We start from the raw sequence: 15,963 nt of genomic DNA, 5'->3' as shown, positions 1-15,963 counted from the left end.
CAGTTTACGTTGTGCATCCCACAATTGCCCACAGAATCTCACCTCCTTGCCTGACCGTTTTGAAAAGTATTAAAGTTAACTCAGCATCCATGAATATTGCCAGTGATGGTAGCTGAATAAGGTTCTGTATCCACACCATGACTTTCTAGGCCACATGCCCTTAAAACACACTTTTTAAAAAGTTTGACATCTTTCTCCTTTTTTTTCCATTGGGTACTTTATCATTGCTCCTTGTTTACCTAGTGCTGACCCCAAAAATATATAATTTATCACCTGCTATGGGTGGAAGACCCATAAGGCATCCATGCTAAGAGTGAATGGTAATTGACCATAGCACCATTTGAGGTTTTAATTGAACATGGTAACTCTGCAGCAGAGAGAAAAATCTCATGTAATGGTAGCTTAAACTACCATGGGTGCCAGGCACCAGCCACTATAATTCAGAACAGCACAGTACTACAGGAAATGTTTGTTTTGGTTTAGAAAGAGCTGCCTCCTAAATTAGTGGTTTTGATACCAGCTGCACTTTAAGTAGAGGAAAGAATATTACTCTCTTTTTAAAGTTACCATTTGTTACATTTTTCAGTAATTCAGTGCAGTTTGTTTAATATGCTGGTTTTGCTCCTCTTTTACAGTTTTTCTTCTGTCACTTTTTCTGTTATCTTTCCCAATTTGCCTTTGGAAGAGTTAAAAACAGCAGAGCTTAAAAACTAATCCCATGTTGCAAAAGGGTTGGGGGGTGTTAGGTTGCCTACATGTATCCTCAATCTTTTATTCCGCTTTTGCTTGATTCTGGCTCCATTTGGGCTAAATCATCTCTGGAGTGTGTACTTTGTCAGTTATTGACTAGAGGCAATGGTGCCAGAAGTGACTGATGTTAGAGAGGTATTGCTGTTTCTCAGGCCATATCTATACTTACCTGGAAATTCTTAAGATACGCAACTCCAGCTATGTTAGTTGTGTAGCTGGAGTCGACATACCTTAATTTGATTTTTGGCACTGGCTTCTCAACAGTGGTCAACAGGAGCAAAACGCTTGTATCAACTTCAATTACTCCTCACAAATTGAGGAGTACCGGTGTCGACGGGGCACCCTCCGTTTTGGGTTAGTGAGTCTTCAGTAGACCCACTAAATTGAATGCCAGAAGATCAACCACTGCAATGTCAGTCTTCTCACTAGTATAGATGTGGCCTTAGAATCAGACAGGAGACTGTGATCAGAGCAGTGGAATACCCTTAGGACAATAAAATAGTTGTCAGGTGAACAGATGGTTTAGTATGCATTAATCTAACTAGGAGTCATTGCACTCTTCAGTACTCATAAAAGATAAAGTTTAAATAACATGTGTTAGCAGTCTTTATGTTCTTATTTGGTATAAAATAGTTTTGAGGCATCATGGTAGATCTAGACTTTGACTACAAGCTTGTTTCTTCCTGAAGAGCTGAAATTGAGTTAACCTTTTGAGTTTTCCACAATAACTAATACATGGGGCAGTTGTCACATTACTGAGGAAGCCCTAACCTGTTCTCCTCAGCTATGAGGAGGATAATGGCAGTGTAGAAACAGAGGGAGTTGGACTAGGAAAAAACTGAAGACCATTCCTATTTCCTCCTTCACTAAAGACTCCTAATTTCTGACACACATTCTTTTATTAATGCAGCTTTGTTGTTATGCTGCACCTGAGGTGTGCCGTAAGAGCTTGTGAAGTAATATCACTAGTTCAGGACTGCTAGCTATGTCCTTACTTTAAATTGACTTATTTACTTTGACTACTGTGTGGTTTCCTTCTGTCATTGCTAGTACATTAACATCAAGGTGTCATCTTGGTAAGTTCTAACTTACATACAAAGTTGACTATTGAAGTAGATAAAACATTGACATACTACAGAGTATAACCACCTAAGTTTTTAAAGCAAATGTGTAGTTTAGGAAGAAAAATTGAGAATTAAAATATAAATGTGTAATAAATAAATAAATAAATATTTATTTATTTATTTTATTTATTTATGGAAGTCTGCAATTCAGTGTGGAGTGTGCTAATTTTACACAGGAGTAAGTATTTCCTCAGTATCTTGCATGTTACATCTCATCTTTACTCTTTGTCATCTGATTGTTCTTTCTTGGTGAAGTCATTAGAGGACCACAGTGAAACCATCAAAAATACTATGATGGAGGAGCCCATCTTCAATAAGGTACACAATGATAATTTTAAAATGAAATTAGACATTCTTTCACTAGGAAACACCTACTGTCTTCATTCGCCATTGTTAATCTGTTTGCAACTGACTCTAGTGTGGTGAGCTTAACTTGGCAATAAGTCCAGCAGTTACATCAGTAATATTGTATAGAATGTAGTTCTGTAAATCAAGACTATTCTATGAATTAATAATTTGCTAAATTCAAATTATGCATTAATATTTTGCACTTGTACAGCACTTTAAAAACAGTTGACTGAACAGCCATGTGAGACAAGTATTCCATTAGTGTATTCTCCCATAAAAGCAGAACTAGGGAAGTAAAAGAGGAGTCAAAAATCTATATCAAAGACAGCAAGGGGAGGGGGGAAGCAGAAGCCATTGCTGGGGAAAGCTGGCTTAAAAGCTGGTTTCCCCCAGCACCATCTCTGAAGTTGGGAGAGTCAGAGGCACAGCACGGGACCCAGTGTAAGCTAGGACTGCCTCAGTCCCAGCTCACACCAGGTCCAGATGGCTGTGGTTCTGCCTTTTAAAAGTAGTAAGAGCCACTGGCTCTTACTGCATTAAAACACAGAGCCACAGCAGGGGTAGTTAGCAAACCACCCCCAAATCCCCCATGGACTAGTTTAGCTGATTATTAACATCCCTAAGTAGAACAATATGCTGTTTTGTGCCTCAGTCCATCTTATCACAATTTTAACATGTAATCACTATAATATTGCACATGTGAGTTTGTGGTTTGTCAGTTAGAAATTTTTGATTGCTGATACAGATAAGAATTCAATTCAACTGATGCTTAATTTCTGATTATTAACAGTAAAACTTTATTTTGTCTCCAGTCATTAAAAAGGCCTGATTTTAGTCATTTTATGTATTTTCACAGGTGAGCAGCACTTCACTCAAAGCAATCCAATCTCACACAGCTTTAATGTGTTTACCATAATATAGCATACCTAAGATTCAGAAATCTTAGGAGACTTGGTTACTTCAAGACGGGGTGCATTGTTTCACTCTTGAAAATAATACTGTGCTTTTCAAGGGAATATCTGCTCTTTTATAGCATTGGGATCCTGGTATGCAGCATCTTTCTTAAATTACAATTAGGTGACTGTATTTAAAGGCTATATTGTCACTCAAGCAAAAATTTTGGGCCTCATTCAGAAAGATCAGTGGCCTCTTATGCAGAAGGTCACAGATTATCATCATGGTTCTACCTCACCTTAAAAATGTATGGATCTATGGAAAGTGTGCTATTGATCACCCAAATGAGTCAGTCAGCTACAATTAGAGGTTTCTCCTAAGCAATGAAAGTATATTTTTAGGAAAGGAAAATGCTGATTGTTTTTATTGCAGCATATGTGAAAATCCAAAACCTAGTATCTGATTGTGATTGTAAGTATGACAGTGGAGGTAGAGGAAAATCAAAGATAAGCACAGACCCCTGGAATAATCAGCTAATGAAAACAATCAAATTCTCACCTGAAAGCTTAGGATTTTACGAAAGTAAGGAGAAGGAAATCTTCTACATTCACTGTTCCAAAGAGTTGGATTTCATAACTACATCTGCATTTGTTGAAACAGGGACTAGTACAGTGGATTCCCAATGCTGAATGAGCCCTCTGGGCCATTGAGACTGCAGTCAGATTTAAAAACTGATAGAAATGCCAGAAAACAGCAGTTCTTGACAATTGTGCTTATTGTATTTTGGAGCACTTAACAGATGCAAGTTTGTGACACAGCCCCTAATTTTTGTTTCCTCCCTGATGTTTTGTAGCACGTCGTGATCTCATTGTAGTGGTAATGGTTTTGTTCAACAGGATCCTCTTTGGCATCTTACAGTACTCTGACAAATAGCCAAGATACCTTATACAGTAATTTTTGCTTTAGAATTGAGAGCTGATCTGACCAGAGAGAGTCAAACACAAAATCGTTCCAATGCTAAATCTTTGCTATCATTTGCTTCAGTTTGTGTATTTTTGCAATCCAAAAAGTGGAAGACAACCCAGCAGATTTGTATAGTTGAATGGATAGCAAGTAGGCAAAATAAGACAGGAATTTCAAATTATTCCTCTGCCCTGGATCTTCCACATGCAGTCCCCTGAACCAATCTCCTCTACTTTAAAGCTGAAACACAAAGTAGTTGTTTTAAACATTCATGAGGCCCTTCTAGATCTCTTGTGATCTTTTTTTTTTTAGTAAAAATAGTGTATAAACATATTGAAGTGCCTCTTTCTTTTATCAACATCCTTATATGCATGTGCAGTCCATATCCTTCTCCAGCTTTTCAAGGAAGATAATGGAGTACAAAAGTGTGATAAAGATGAGAACTTGTAGAATTCTCCCCCTTCCCCCAATATGGCAATCTTGATAAAATAATAATCCAAACCTGTTAATACTTCAAAAATGTTAGTTTTCACAATAGACTTGATTACGGGCTCCTACTTGCTGTATATCTTATGTTTTCTTTTGAGATGTTTATGTAATAATCAGATTTGACCTTTATGCTTCCAATATGAATTAAAAGTTCAACTAAGGATTGTACTTACAGATATATTGGTTTTATGTTCTAAATCCAGGTAGAATCAGATCTGGAACATCCAGGAGGTAAAGCAAGAATTATTCATAAAGAATCTGACATCATTACTGCTTTTGCAGTCAATAAAGTAAGTATAGATATAAGCTAATTTTGTGTTTTTAAAAATAGGCTGGACATATATCATTAAATTGTAGTACAGACTGTTCTTACAGATACAACTCGTAGGCTATGTTTACGCTCGCGGCTTCTTGCGCAAGAACATCTTGCGCGAGGGTTCTTGTGCAAGAAGTCTTGCACAAGAAAATGTCCACACTGCCATGTGCGAGCTGAGCTTTTGCGCAAGAGCACCCATGGCAGTGTAGGGGCTTTCTTACGCAAGAAATCCCTGCCGAGAATCCACACTGCCCTCTTGGGCAAGAGTTCCTGTGCCAGAGAGCTTACACCTGTTAATCAAGAGCGTAGCTCTTGCGCAAGAAGCCCTCTCTTCCCACGCTGTACTGTAAATTTCCTTGTGCAAGAGCGAACAGGCAGTATAGACACTCTGCGGATTCTTGCGCAAGAATGGCCGTACTTTCACAATAACCCACCAGTGTAGACATAGCCTTACTGTTTTAAGAATGGATCACACTGCCAGCAATTTGAACATGGCTTGAACTGTGCCATTGTTCCTTCCTCTCTCATCCTCCTCTGTCACTAGATGTTAAACTTGCAGCAGTTCTCTTCCTAGCTGCGCTCAGTGCAGCCCACTCCATTTCTGAGAAGGAGACTTCTGCTGCAGCTCTGTTGGGCTGCAGTTGCTTGGGCTGCTGCTTCCCAGGAGGCATGAAGGAACTGTGCTCAGTGATTTAGTGATTGGGTGAAATAGAAGGACCTCATGGGCTGAATCTGAGCCACAGGCTGCCATTTGAAGAACAGTGCTCTACTGTGTGGTGAGATGGGGGTAGGAGGCAGATTAGTGTGAAAGAACTTTTTGTGTTAACTCAGATACATCTGCAAGGCACTCTGATATAAATGTTGTAATGGAAGAACGTAAACAGACAAGTGCTTGGCCTTTCCCCCCAGGAGAAGGGAAAGAAGGATTTCAGTCTTCCTTAGAGAAAGGAGCTTGTAACAAGAATGTGTTGCTTTCCTTGGCAAGCATAAGGGAACAGACTTTCATAGGGATTGCAATTCCATCACTGCAACTTGGCATACATGTAGCTCCAGTGAAATGTAAACACCTATAATATATGCACATGCATATGCTTGCACCTGCAAATCAACTGGCTAGATCTTTGTCTTCTGTGTATCTGCAAATGATTGTACCAATAAAAGGACAAATGGCAAAACTAAAGGTCCATCCTGGGAAACGGTTGGTTTTTAAAATTTATTACCATTTTCAGGCAAACAGGAACTGCATTGCAATAGCTTCCAGCCATGACATTCAAGAACTAGACGTTTCTGGGATTCTTGCTACACAGATCTACACCTGGGTTGATGATGACACAGAAGTGGAAGCTAAAGGGTATATTTACTCCATTTTTATTCAAGTAGCTCTTGTAATTTTGTAATAATACTAATTTATAATAGTTTAGTACTTTTCAATTTCAAAAACCCATCTATCATCTCTCTAGTCACTAATGTTGCTTTTGTAGGTCTGATGACTTCTTGGTTATACATGCACGTGATGACCTGGCAAATGTTCAGGGTACTACACCTTATACACACAGCAATCCTGGTACCCCTATCAACATGCCTTGGCTTGGCAGTACACAGACTGGGAGAGGTGCATCTGTGGTAAGTCACTTGTGAGAAAATAGCATTTTAATTATCTCTGGTATTTTAAGATTTGTACACTTTTTGTAATTACTGGGTTACACTTGTGCCGAGTGAAGTGGGGCATGATGCATTTCCCTCATTTACTTCCCCAGAATGCTACTCAGTTAATATATTATTTCAGATGTACTGATTAGGCATAAAAACGTCTTAATCCACCTTTAATTAAATGGCTTGACTATACAAGTGATGAAAGAAGCATATATTCAGAGTGAAGTGGAAGACTGAACAAAAACTCTACATCCGGGTTCAAATAAGTTCACAAGTAAAATTTCTCTAATCAAAATGAGGGGAAAAAAATTATCTCAAATCAAAATACTGAACTTTAACATTCTAAAAGGTGGATAAGTTTAGATATGGGTCACGGTTTTTAGCACCTACTTTCCAGAATGTTTTGATCCAGGATTCTGAGGTAGTCTGTTCGTGTCTGGATCTAGAGCTCAGATTAGACCTTGGGGTTTGCATTTAGGTCCTCTTTATTCTTAAGTGCTTCCTCATGCCCATTCTGTTAGGGGTGTGTGCTCTCCACATGCATTTTTGCTGGAAGTTTTTCCCTCAATGGTATTTATAGGGGACTGGTTCTGGTGCCCTCAGAAGTGGTGTGCATATGTGCTAGTAAAAGGGGCCCAGTGACTCTCCTTTCACTCAGTTTCTTCTTACTGGAAATCTGACAGAGGCGAAGGAGAAGGGAGGGAGTCACGGAATGGACATGAGTAACATATCTTGCACAACACTTACAGAAGGCTAGTAACCTTGTTTCCAGGCTGATCTTTTTAGTTTGAAACTAGTAAAATTTTAACTAGCTCATACAGTGCTATAAAGAGACATTGTTTTACATGTGTGTGATTCTGCAGTGATCCCTTCAGTCAATATAGGAGTTGTATCACTAAACTCTAAAAATAGTTCTGTCTAGCCCATATCACTTTACAGGATGGCAGTTTTTATGGGTTCTAGGATTTATGGAGAAAATGCATAAATAACAGAAAAATTATCTGATATTTGATGTATTTACAGCTATGTACCAAATTGGTATAAACTGGCAATTTATCTTGTAAATTGCCATGCAGCCTAATTCTGTATAAAGTCATAATTCTTAACCTCTTAGTAAATGCTGCAGTGTTATTCAGTCTCTACAGAAAGTTCAGATTAATAACCTCTTTCAAGCTTACAAGAATGCTAATAAGACATGGAGTCTTTCACCTCTAAGCTCACTGGTCTTGTGAGATCTGTCCCATAACTAGTAGAACAATCAAATGTAACTTCCATTTGGCTTTTCTGAAATATCTTGAAATAAAATATGAAATAAATTATTCAGACATGCACCATCTCAAAGGGTAGCAATTATGTCTTACTACTAGTTTAATGCTGACTAAGTAGAAACAAAAGCGAATACATTCCTTACTAGTACTTTTTTTTGTTTACCTCTTTTTTTACATGTTTCTGCCTCTCTTGCTTACCTTGTATTATTCCAATTTATATTCCAAATATTTCAATAAATATAATGGAATCAGAAAGGAATTGGCAAGATAAAGAGACAAGATTGAAGTTAAAAGAGTGTTTATATTTAAATCCTTAAATCTAAGAAGTTAAAAACTTGTATGTAACCAGTCTTATAAAAATTCCATTGATTAAAATCTGCACCAATACTGGAAGAAATTTCAGATTCCATTCACTTCAACAGAAATTTTTTTTAAAGTGGTATTCCTCGTGTTTTCAGTGGGAATTTAAAAAGGGGATCTAGTCATTTCTGACAACTCATTTAATCCAGCATGTTTTTAGTTAGTTGTGTAGTTTAACTATCTTAGACTATCTTTTATATTAAACAGCTGATAAAGAAGACTATTAACAATGTCAGAAGAATGGCTTCCCATCCATCCCTACCTTATTGTAAGTTTATTATATTAACAGATGTTGTTTTACAATACTTAGATAACTATCCTTGTTTCTCAATACGTATTACTAATTTATGACTGCAACAGTATATTAAACATTTTAGAAAGCACATATGCTGTATGAAATTTCTATATAATGAAGCCATCACTATTTTTAAAAAGTTGAAGTATGGGCCTTCAAAACCTATTTTACATAGTACAAGTTGGGAATTGATTCCTGTTTCACCTACAATATGCAGTAAAACAAATAAAGGGTGTCACTGAGTAAATGTAGTGTTTTGACTATTTGATTGTAATTCTTGGAAGTAATGAGGAGACATCTTCACAATGGAATTTAAATAGAGATGGAAATATGGGTTTTCAGCCCATTTAAAGAAGAGGACTGTGCTTTGCTACATGGTAGTGGTTAGTTATGCATACAAATGGGGTCCTGTAGGTGTTACTGTAGTACTATTAAACCTGGTTCCAATAGTAGAAAGTACTTGGAAAGGGTAATTAAAATATATTATTCTGTTACAGACTTGACAGGTGCGCAAGATGGTAGTGTAAGAATGTTTGAATGGGGCCATTCACAACAAATTACATGTTTCCGCTCTGCTGGCAACACAAGGATAACACGAATGAGATTCAATCACCAAGGAAATAAGGTTTATAGAAATTTTCTCTCCCCACATTCTCATTACTTTTTGCAAAAACAGTATAAACCCCTTTCTTTGTTGTTTCACTGTATCAATAAATAACATTATATTCCAACTTAATGCATTACAATATTGGACTCCTTGGACAGCATGAGTCTCAAAAGCCTTGCTTTTCTCGTATTTACTTTTCAAACACTTTGTGGGGGGAGGCAGCATATTTGCTTGAAGTATAAGACAGAATAAATACTCTGGAATACCCCTCATAATTGCAGAATTAGAACACTTGGTTGAGAATAAGGTCTGTTCTAAAAATTAAATGTTTGAAGCTACACATAAAATATATACTAAGCTATATCAGGACTATATACGAGTGGAATATATGTGATGATTTGTTTTAAAAGCTGTAGTGTAAACAGTATTGTTCGAGAACTATTCTGAGGACTGCTGCTTCAATACAACTTTTGAAGTCAAAGAATAGTGAAAGAAAACTTCTAAGGAATAGTTAAGTCTATAATGCCCTGCATTTTCAGCCTACTGGGATGTGAATAGTAATGTGCACCAAAATGTTTCTCTGTAAATCACCCGTTTGGATTCTGCAGACAAACTAAAAGATAGCAAAAAAAAAAAAAAAAAAAAGAGGGGTAGCCATGTTAGTCTGTGTAAGTGTAAAAACAGCAAGCAGTCCTGCGACACCTTAAGATACGTCTACACTGCAGCCATAGCTTGAAAAAAGCTACACAATTTGAGCTATGTTCCTTACTCCTCGTGGAATGAGGTTTACAGGGACATCGGAATAGCGAGCCAATTATATTTCAAAATAATGAGCGTGCTCAAGACACAAAATAGCTATTTCGGGATACCTCCGGTATCCTGAAATACTGCTGCAGTGTAGATGTAGCGTTAGAGACTACAGAATTTATTAGGTCATGAGTTTTAATGTAAACTAGGAACTTTTTACTTTGTACCTGCAGAGTCCAAATGGCGGAGGGAAGGTTACAGTACAGTATTTTGGTGCACATTGCTATTCACGATTCTATATTTCAATCTGTAGGGCACTGTAGAAAAACTCTTGCATCTATTAACAAGTCATCAATTTGGAGGAGGGGCTGTGTGTTTTTTGTTTTGGTTTGGTTTTTTTGCTTTAGCTGCTGCTCCTTTCCATAGCAATGAAATATCATGTGCATTTAAAATCCAAGTTAGCTGGCATGTTGCTTCCATGGACTGTTAGGTTTGGTTCCAGTGCAGCTGTTTTCCAGTTAGATTGGGTACACAATACAATTGTTTCTGGGATGATTAAGTTGCTATTTAATATCTACTGGACTGATGGGGTGGCAATATAATTTCTCCATTTTAAATGCACCTAACAGAATATACATACACGGATATTATACATTTTTAACATACAATATACATTTTCTCTTTTTAGTTTGGGATTGTTGATGCTGATGGATATATATGTTTGTATCAGACAAACTGGAAATGTTGCCCACTTACTGGAAGCACACCCAAACCATATCTGGTAAGCTAAAATGTCAACTTGCAGTGTTCAAATTTACTTCCTACTGTGTAGTCTTCTGGCAGCACCAGGAAAGTTAAGAGTCCACTAGGCTTTTTTCAGCTAAACTTGTCCTGTTTATTTCTATGTGGTTGAAATTTAGCAGTCAGGATCTCCATTCATAATCGTATTTCTTAATTTGGAGAGAGAAAATGCAAAATCAGATTTAAAATGATTTGGTAAACAAATACTATTGGAGGTGTCAAACTTTTGTCAAGAATGTAAGAATATTGGTAAACTGAGTATAGTTAGTCTGAACTCAGAATTCCTTCACTTTCAGTTGATTGAAGTACAACCTTGAATGTACTTTTTATCTTTTAAATAAGCTTTCATGCTATTGTAAAAGCCAGCTTTTTACATTCCTACTTCTTAACTGTTTACTGTTGTTTTCCAGACATGGCAGTGTCACAACAAAACAGCCAACGATTTTGTTTTCATCAGTTCCTCCTCTTTGATAGCCACAGCTGGACAAGCTACTGATAACCGGTAAAAACTTGATTCAAAATCATAGTTAGAGGCTGTTAATTAAATATTACTGGTTTTTAATATTCCTGGCAATTACGTAGTTTGGGAGTTGGGTAATTGAGCATGTTACCTACCAACTTGTGATATGGGCCCATTAAGGCCGTATCCAGACTCAGGGGTTTTTTCGGGAAAAGTAGCCTTTTCCCGAAAAAACTTCCCCTGCGTCCAGACTCAAGCCGTGTTCTTTCGAAATTATTTCGAAAGAATGCGGCTTTTCTTTCAATGGCGGTAAACCTCAATTTACGAGGAAGAACGCCTTCTTTCGAAAGTTCCTCTTTCGAAAGAAGGCGTTCCTCAATGTAAAGAGGCCGTCTTCGAAAGAGAGCATCCAGACTCGCTGGGTGCTCTCTTTCGAAAAAGCGGATTTCTCTTTCGAAAGATCCGCCTGCAGTCTAGACGCGATCTTTCGAAAGAGCCTCTTTCGAAAGATGCTTTCGAAAGAGCCTCTTTCGAAAGAAGCCTGCAGTCTAGACATAGCCTAACAGAACAGAAGCCCTTTTATCCATCTTTATAAATATTTCAATAATTGATACCATTTTTATAGATTTGAGGTATTGTCCATGTTTGTACTAGCTCAAAACTTCACCTTAAACCCTTTTTTCCCACATGACCCTGATAGATAAAACAAACCCAGAATGTAAGTATCTCCAACCACAAGAGAAATTAATGTGAATCCTTTGCAAGAACAGAGATGAGTTGGTTGACTATACAAAATTCATGTGCTCACATTATATGTATATCTATAATAAAAAACTAATTGGTGGATAATTAGTCAAGTTTGTAGGGACTGGAATAAGACTTTGGAAGGATGGGAGCAGAGTTCTTTATAACAGAATGTGTTAAAGTTGAATGAACAAGTAATTTTGGATTTGTCCATCAGAACTTGGATTTTTATTCTACTAATGAATTAAGCATGAAACAGTATTGTGTGAAATGTTCAGAAACTGGCTAAACTATTTCAAATATATGAAGTGCATACCTTTTCTCTTCAACCCATGTCAGTTGTCAAGTTAGTTAAATTAAAGTGTCAACATACCTTTTTCTTTTACAGAAATATATGTTTGTGGGATACCTTAGTTGCACCTGCAAATAGTTTAGTACATGGTGAGTAAAAGGACAATAACAAGTGTTGTAAATCAAGTTAAAACTCTTAAATGATAAATAATTCTGGTGTTTTCTTGTAAGATTACATTTTGATGGTCGATAGGGATAATAGTTGTGGGTAGGGATGTAAAATTGTGGGTAAAAAAATAACTTTAACTGCTAAAAATCATAATAGTTACACATGCTGTGGGCTCTGCAGTATAAAGCTTAAATAAATTTTATACTGCAGAGCCTGTAATGAAACCTTCCTTGGAGCAGAGCTGGTCCCACTCCTGGGGAGGCTTACTGCAGGATTTCAGCTATTTAAATCTGAAATGTCATGGTGTTGTAATAGGGTTCCTATCCTAAAAAAGGGATGGAGGGGGCTGGGTTTGCAGTTCTGTTACTCTTATTGCTGCTGACAGTGGCACTGCTTTCAGGGCTGGGCAGCTGGAGAGTGGCAGCTACTGGCCAGGAGCCCTGCTCTGAAGGCAGAGCCACTGCCGGTAAGAGCACAGAAGTAAGGATGACATGGTACAGTATTGCCATCCTTATGTTGCTCTGCAGCTACTTCTGTGCTGCTGTTGCCAATACACTCCGAACTCTGTGACTGCCCAGCTCTGAAGGCAGCACAGAAATTCAGAAAGCAGTATTGCAAACTTGTCCCTAAAATAACTGTTATCCCCTTGTGTCAGAAACCCAATTTGAAAAACACTAGTCTCCCCTGTGAAATCTGTATAGAATTAGATAAAAGCTAACACCTGACCAGATTTCACAGGGCTAGACCAAATTTCATGCTCCCTGATGCGTTTTTCAAGGCTGTGAATTCGGTAGGGCCCTGCTTATTGAATATCAAGACAATAGCTACTACTGGTCAGTGCACAATGTTGTGCTATAGTTAGTAGAAACCACATGGGCAGCTGAGATCATCTTAAAACTTAAATATATGAAATACAATTATATCCACAATGGTTAGAAAACTACCTTATTCGAGTAACTAGATTCTTGTTGGTCCCTCTAGTAGTAGCTTAAGCTCAGTTAAATTACTGAGTTTCTATATGAGATCATAAGAATTGAAAACCCAGCTACTGTGAATGTTGGTATAAAGATAAGAGTACCGGGACCTTGATATAAGATCAGTTCTGTAGTCGTCCTCCTACACAAATAAATACTGCTTAACACATATTCTTACTAACATTCTGTCCAACTTAACTTAGTACTCAGCATAGAGATACTGTTGCCAACTGACGTGTTATATGTGACAATCTGTATGTGAGGAGTATTTTATCATTTTAGAATGTTAATTAATACTATGTAATTTCAAAATATAAACAAGCCATGAAAGATAGCTCAGTGATTGACACGTATGAATTTTGATAGACTTTTAAAGTGCAATGCTACTGTGAATAGTAATACTATAAAAGTTGCATTTGTTACCCCAAATTTCACTGGAGATCACCTGGTTCCACATGTTTAGCCTTGCTGTTTCCCTCACCCCAAACATGCTCCATTCATGCACAGTCTTGTCACGGGGTGGCATGAAGCTTAGTGCAAGTTACAAACAAAGTAGCTAAGCTTTACAAAGATTACAGAGTTGCAAGGCTCAGGGATCACCAAGCTTACAGTAGGTTTCTGAACTTATAAAGCAAAGTGTTTGACCAGTTACAAGTTGCAAAGCTCAACAATCTTACCAAGTGCAGAATATAAGAGGCGAGGTAGCTGAAAGTTACAGAGAAACAATACAAAGCTTCAAAGCTCAGTAGTTACAAAGATACCTTCCAGAGCACAGCACCTGACTGAGACTTAGAAGACAACTGCCCCCCTTAAACAGGATTCACAGAAATGTAGTCAGCAGCAGGTTTTGTCATTCTCTAAGTCATGTGTTGGCAGGACCTTATAGTTTAATGCATTTCCAGAAAATTTGTTTAAATCAAGTAATAGCTCGGGCAACAGCATTGACATATTTGGGTCATTTTTTTTGTACATCTAACTTGCTGAGCTTACATGTACAAATTGTTGAGAAGCACTACCAAAGAATAATGCAGGCCTGCAAAGACAAAATCAGAAACGTGCAACTCAGTTTCTGCCTATCAGTGAGGATAAAAAGCAATAAAAAGAGGTTTTTTAAAAATGCATTGGGAGTAAGAGAAAAACAAAGTGCAGGCGCTCTACCGAAACAAAGAAGACTCAAAAAAATATAGACCTATCGGCCCAATATGGATCCCTGGAAATACATGGGAACAAACTATTAAGCTGTAAATACCTACAAAATAATAAAGTTATAAAGAATAGCCAACATGGGTTTGTCAGGAATAAATCATGCCAAGCCCACCTAATTGTCTTCTTTGATAGGGCCTAACAGATGGATAGGCAGAAAAAAAATGTAATATGTTGATTTTGGAAGAGTTTTAATACAGCCATGTGGCATTCTTGTAAGTAGACTAAGGAAAAGTAATCTAGATGAAATTACTGTCAAGTTGGTGTACAATTTATAGCAGTTATCAATGATTTGTTGAAAAACTGAGAAGGTGAATCTAGTGGGTCCCACATGGGTCAGTACTAGCTCTGGTACTAGTCAATATTTTTATTCATGACTTAGATAAAGAAGTGGATAGTGTGCTTATGAAACTTGTAGATAACACCAAACTGAGAGGTGTACAGGGAGGGTGAAATTACAGTTTAAAATAGCCTTGACAAATTGGTTAATTTGATCTAAAATCAACATGATGAAATTCAATAAATACAAGTGCAAGTACTTAACTTTGGAAAGCAAACTCAAATGCACAGCTACAGGATGGGGGAGCAACTGACTAAGCTGTAGTACTGCTGAGAGTGCTCACAAATTGTGGTTTGCTTGCATCCAGTTTACAAGAGATCCAGATGACTGAATCAGTGACTTGTCCCCTTTGTTATTTATCACCCCTCCCATTTTGTCATCAACAAATGTTATAAGTGATGGTTTTATGCATTTCACTGAAACAGCATAAGGACAAGAACAAATCTTACTCAAAATGAACCCATATAGCAATAGACTAATACTATTGTCCTAATTTTTTACTCAAATATTTTTAAAATTCCTTTTTATTATTAAATCTGTATAAGGTGGTACCATTTAAAATAGCTACTTCTCAAATGGAACCGTTTTCTAAAATCATACTTGCCATATTCTTTTTGAAATATGGGCTATATCTTCATTTTCACATACTATCCAGTCCTATACCCTTTTTAACTATATCTCAGCTGAAATGGTACTTAGCAAAGCATGAGTTCCACATCAACTAGTGGTCCCTTTATATATTCCACTGTGTGCTCATGCCCTCCATGTGACTGACAGAGCAGGATAGTTTTGCTAGCAGTGTCCATTTGTCTGCACTTGTGACCTTCTTGTGCTCCGAACTGAGGGCATAAGGTACAGTGCAGACCTTCTCCAGTTCTTTTCTACCACCTCATGGTCTGAGAGGGAACCTCTCGGTGTTGGTAGCATTTGCTAAGGTCTTCAATGTGTTATATGTAAATAGGGTTTTAAAAACTTTTTGGGTAGCTCCTTAGTGTTTAACTAGTTATGATAATTTTAGGGATGGAGGGAGGTGTCTCTATCCTGTGACTACTGTGCCCAAGAGCCTGCGGTAGAAAGATGTCTCCTAGGCTTTCCCACTCAATGATAACCACCTTAAGTGCCTCAACTGCCTGGTGAAAAATCATGTTCCTTGAAGGGCAGCATTTG

At 37.5% G+C, this 15,963-nt stretch overlaps 1 protein-coding gene across 5 annotated transcripts in view; it reads left to right on the top strand.

Moving 5' to 3' along the window:
• Positions 1-15,963, top strand: part of DMXL1 (Dmx like 1) — a 141,383-nt gene that overhangs the window by 117,672 nt on the left and 7,748 nt on the right. For 4 of the 5 annotated variants that reach the window (XM_006134492.5, XM_075931961.2, XM_089779288.1 and 1 more), the window contains 9 exons: positions 2,130-2,192; positions 4,772-4,858; positions 6,114-6,235; positions 6,366-6,507; positions 8,373-8,433; positions 8,958-9,085; positions 10,503-10,595; positions 11,026-11,117; positions 12,208-12,260. In XM_006134492.5, coding sequence (XP_006134554.2) covers positions 2,130-2,192; positions 4,772-4,858; positions 6,114-6,235; positions 6,366-6,507; positions 8,373-8,433; positions 8,958-9,085; positions 10,503-10,595; positions 11,026-11,117; positions 12,208-12,260 — 841 coding nt within the window. The remainder of the gene's footprint in view (positions 1-2,129; positions 2,193-4,771; positions 4,859-6,113; positions 6,236-6,365; positions 6,508-8,372; positions 8,434-8,957; positions 9,086-10,502; positions 10,596-11,025; positions 11,118-12,207; positions 12,261-15,963) is intronic. The other variant, XM_006134494.4, reaches the window with a different exon arrangement.

This window comes from Pelodiscus sinensis, chromosome 6 (genome assembly GCF_052426305.1).
Source record: "Pelodiscus sinensis isolate ZL-2025 chromosome 6, ASM5242630v1, whole genome shotgun sequence".
Taxonomy (NCBI): Eukaryota; Metazoa; Chordata; order Testudines; family Trionychidae; genus Pelodiscus; species Pelodiscus sinensis.
The sequence above is the reverse complement of the archived record's forward strand: the minus strand, read 5'-3'. Positions and strand labels throughout refer to the sequence as shown.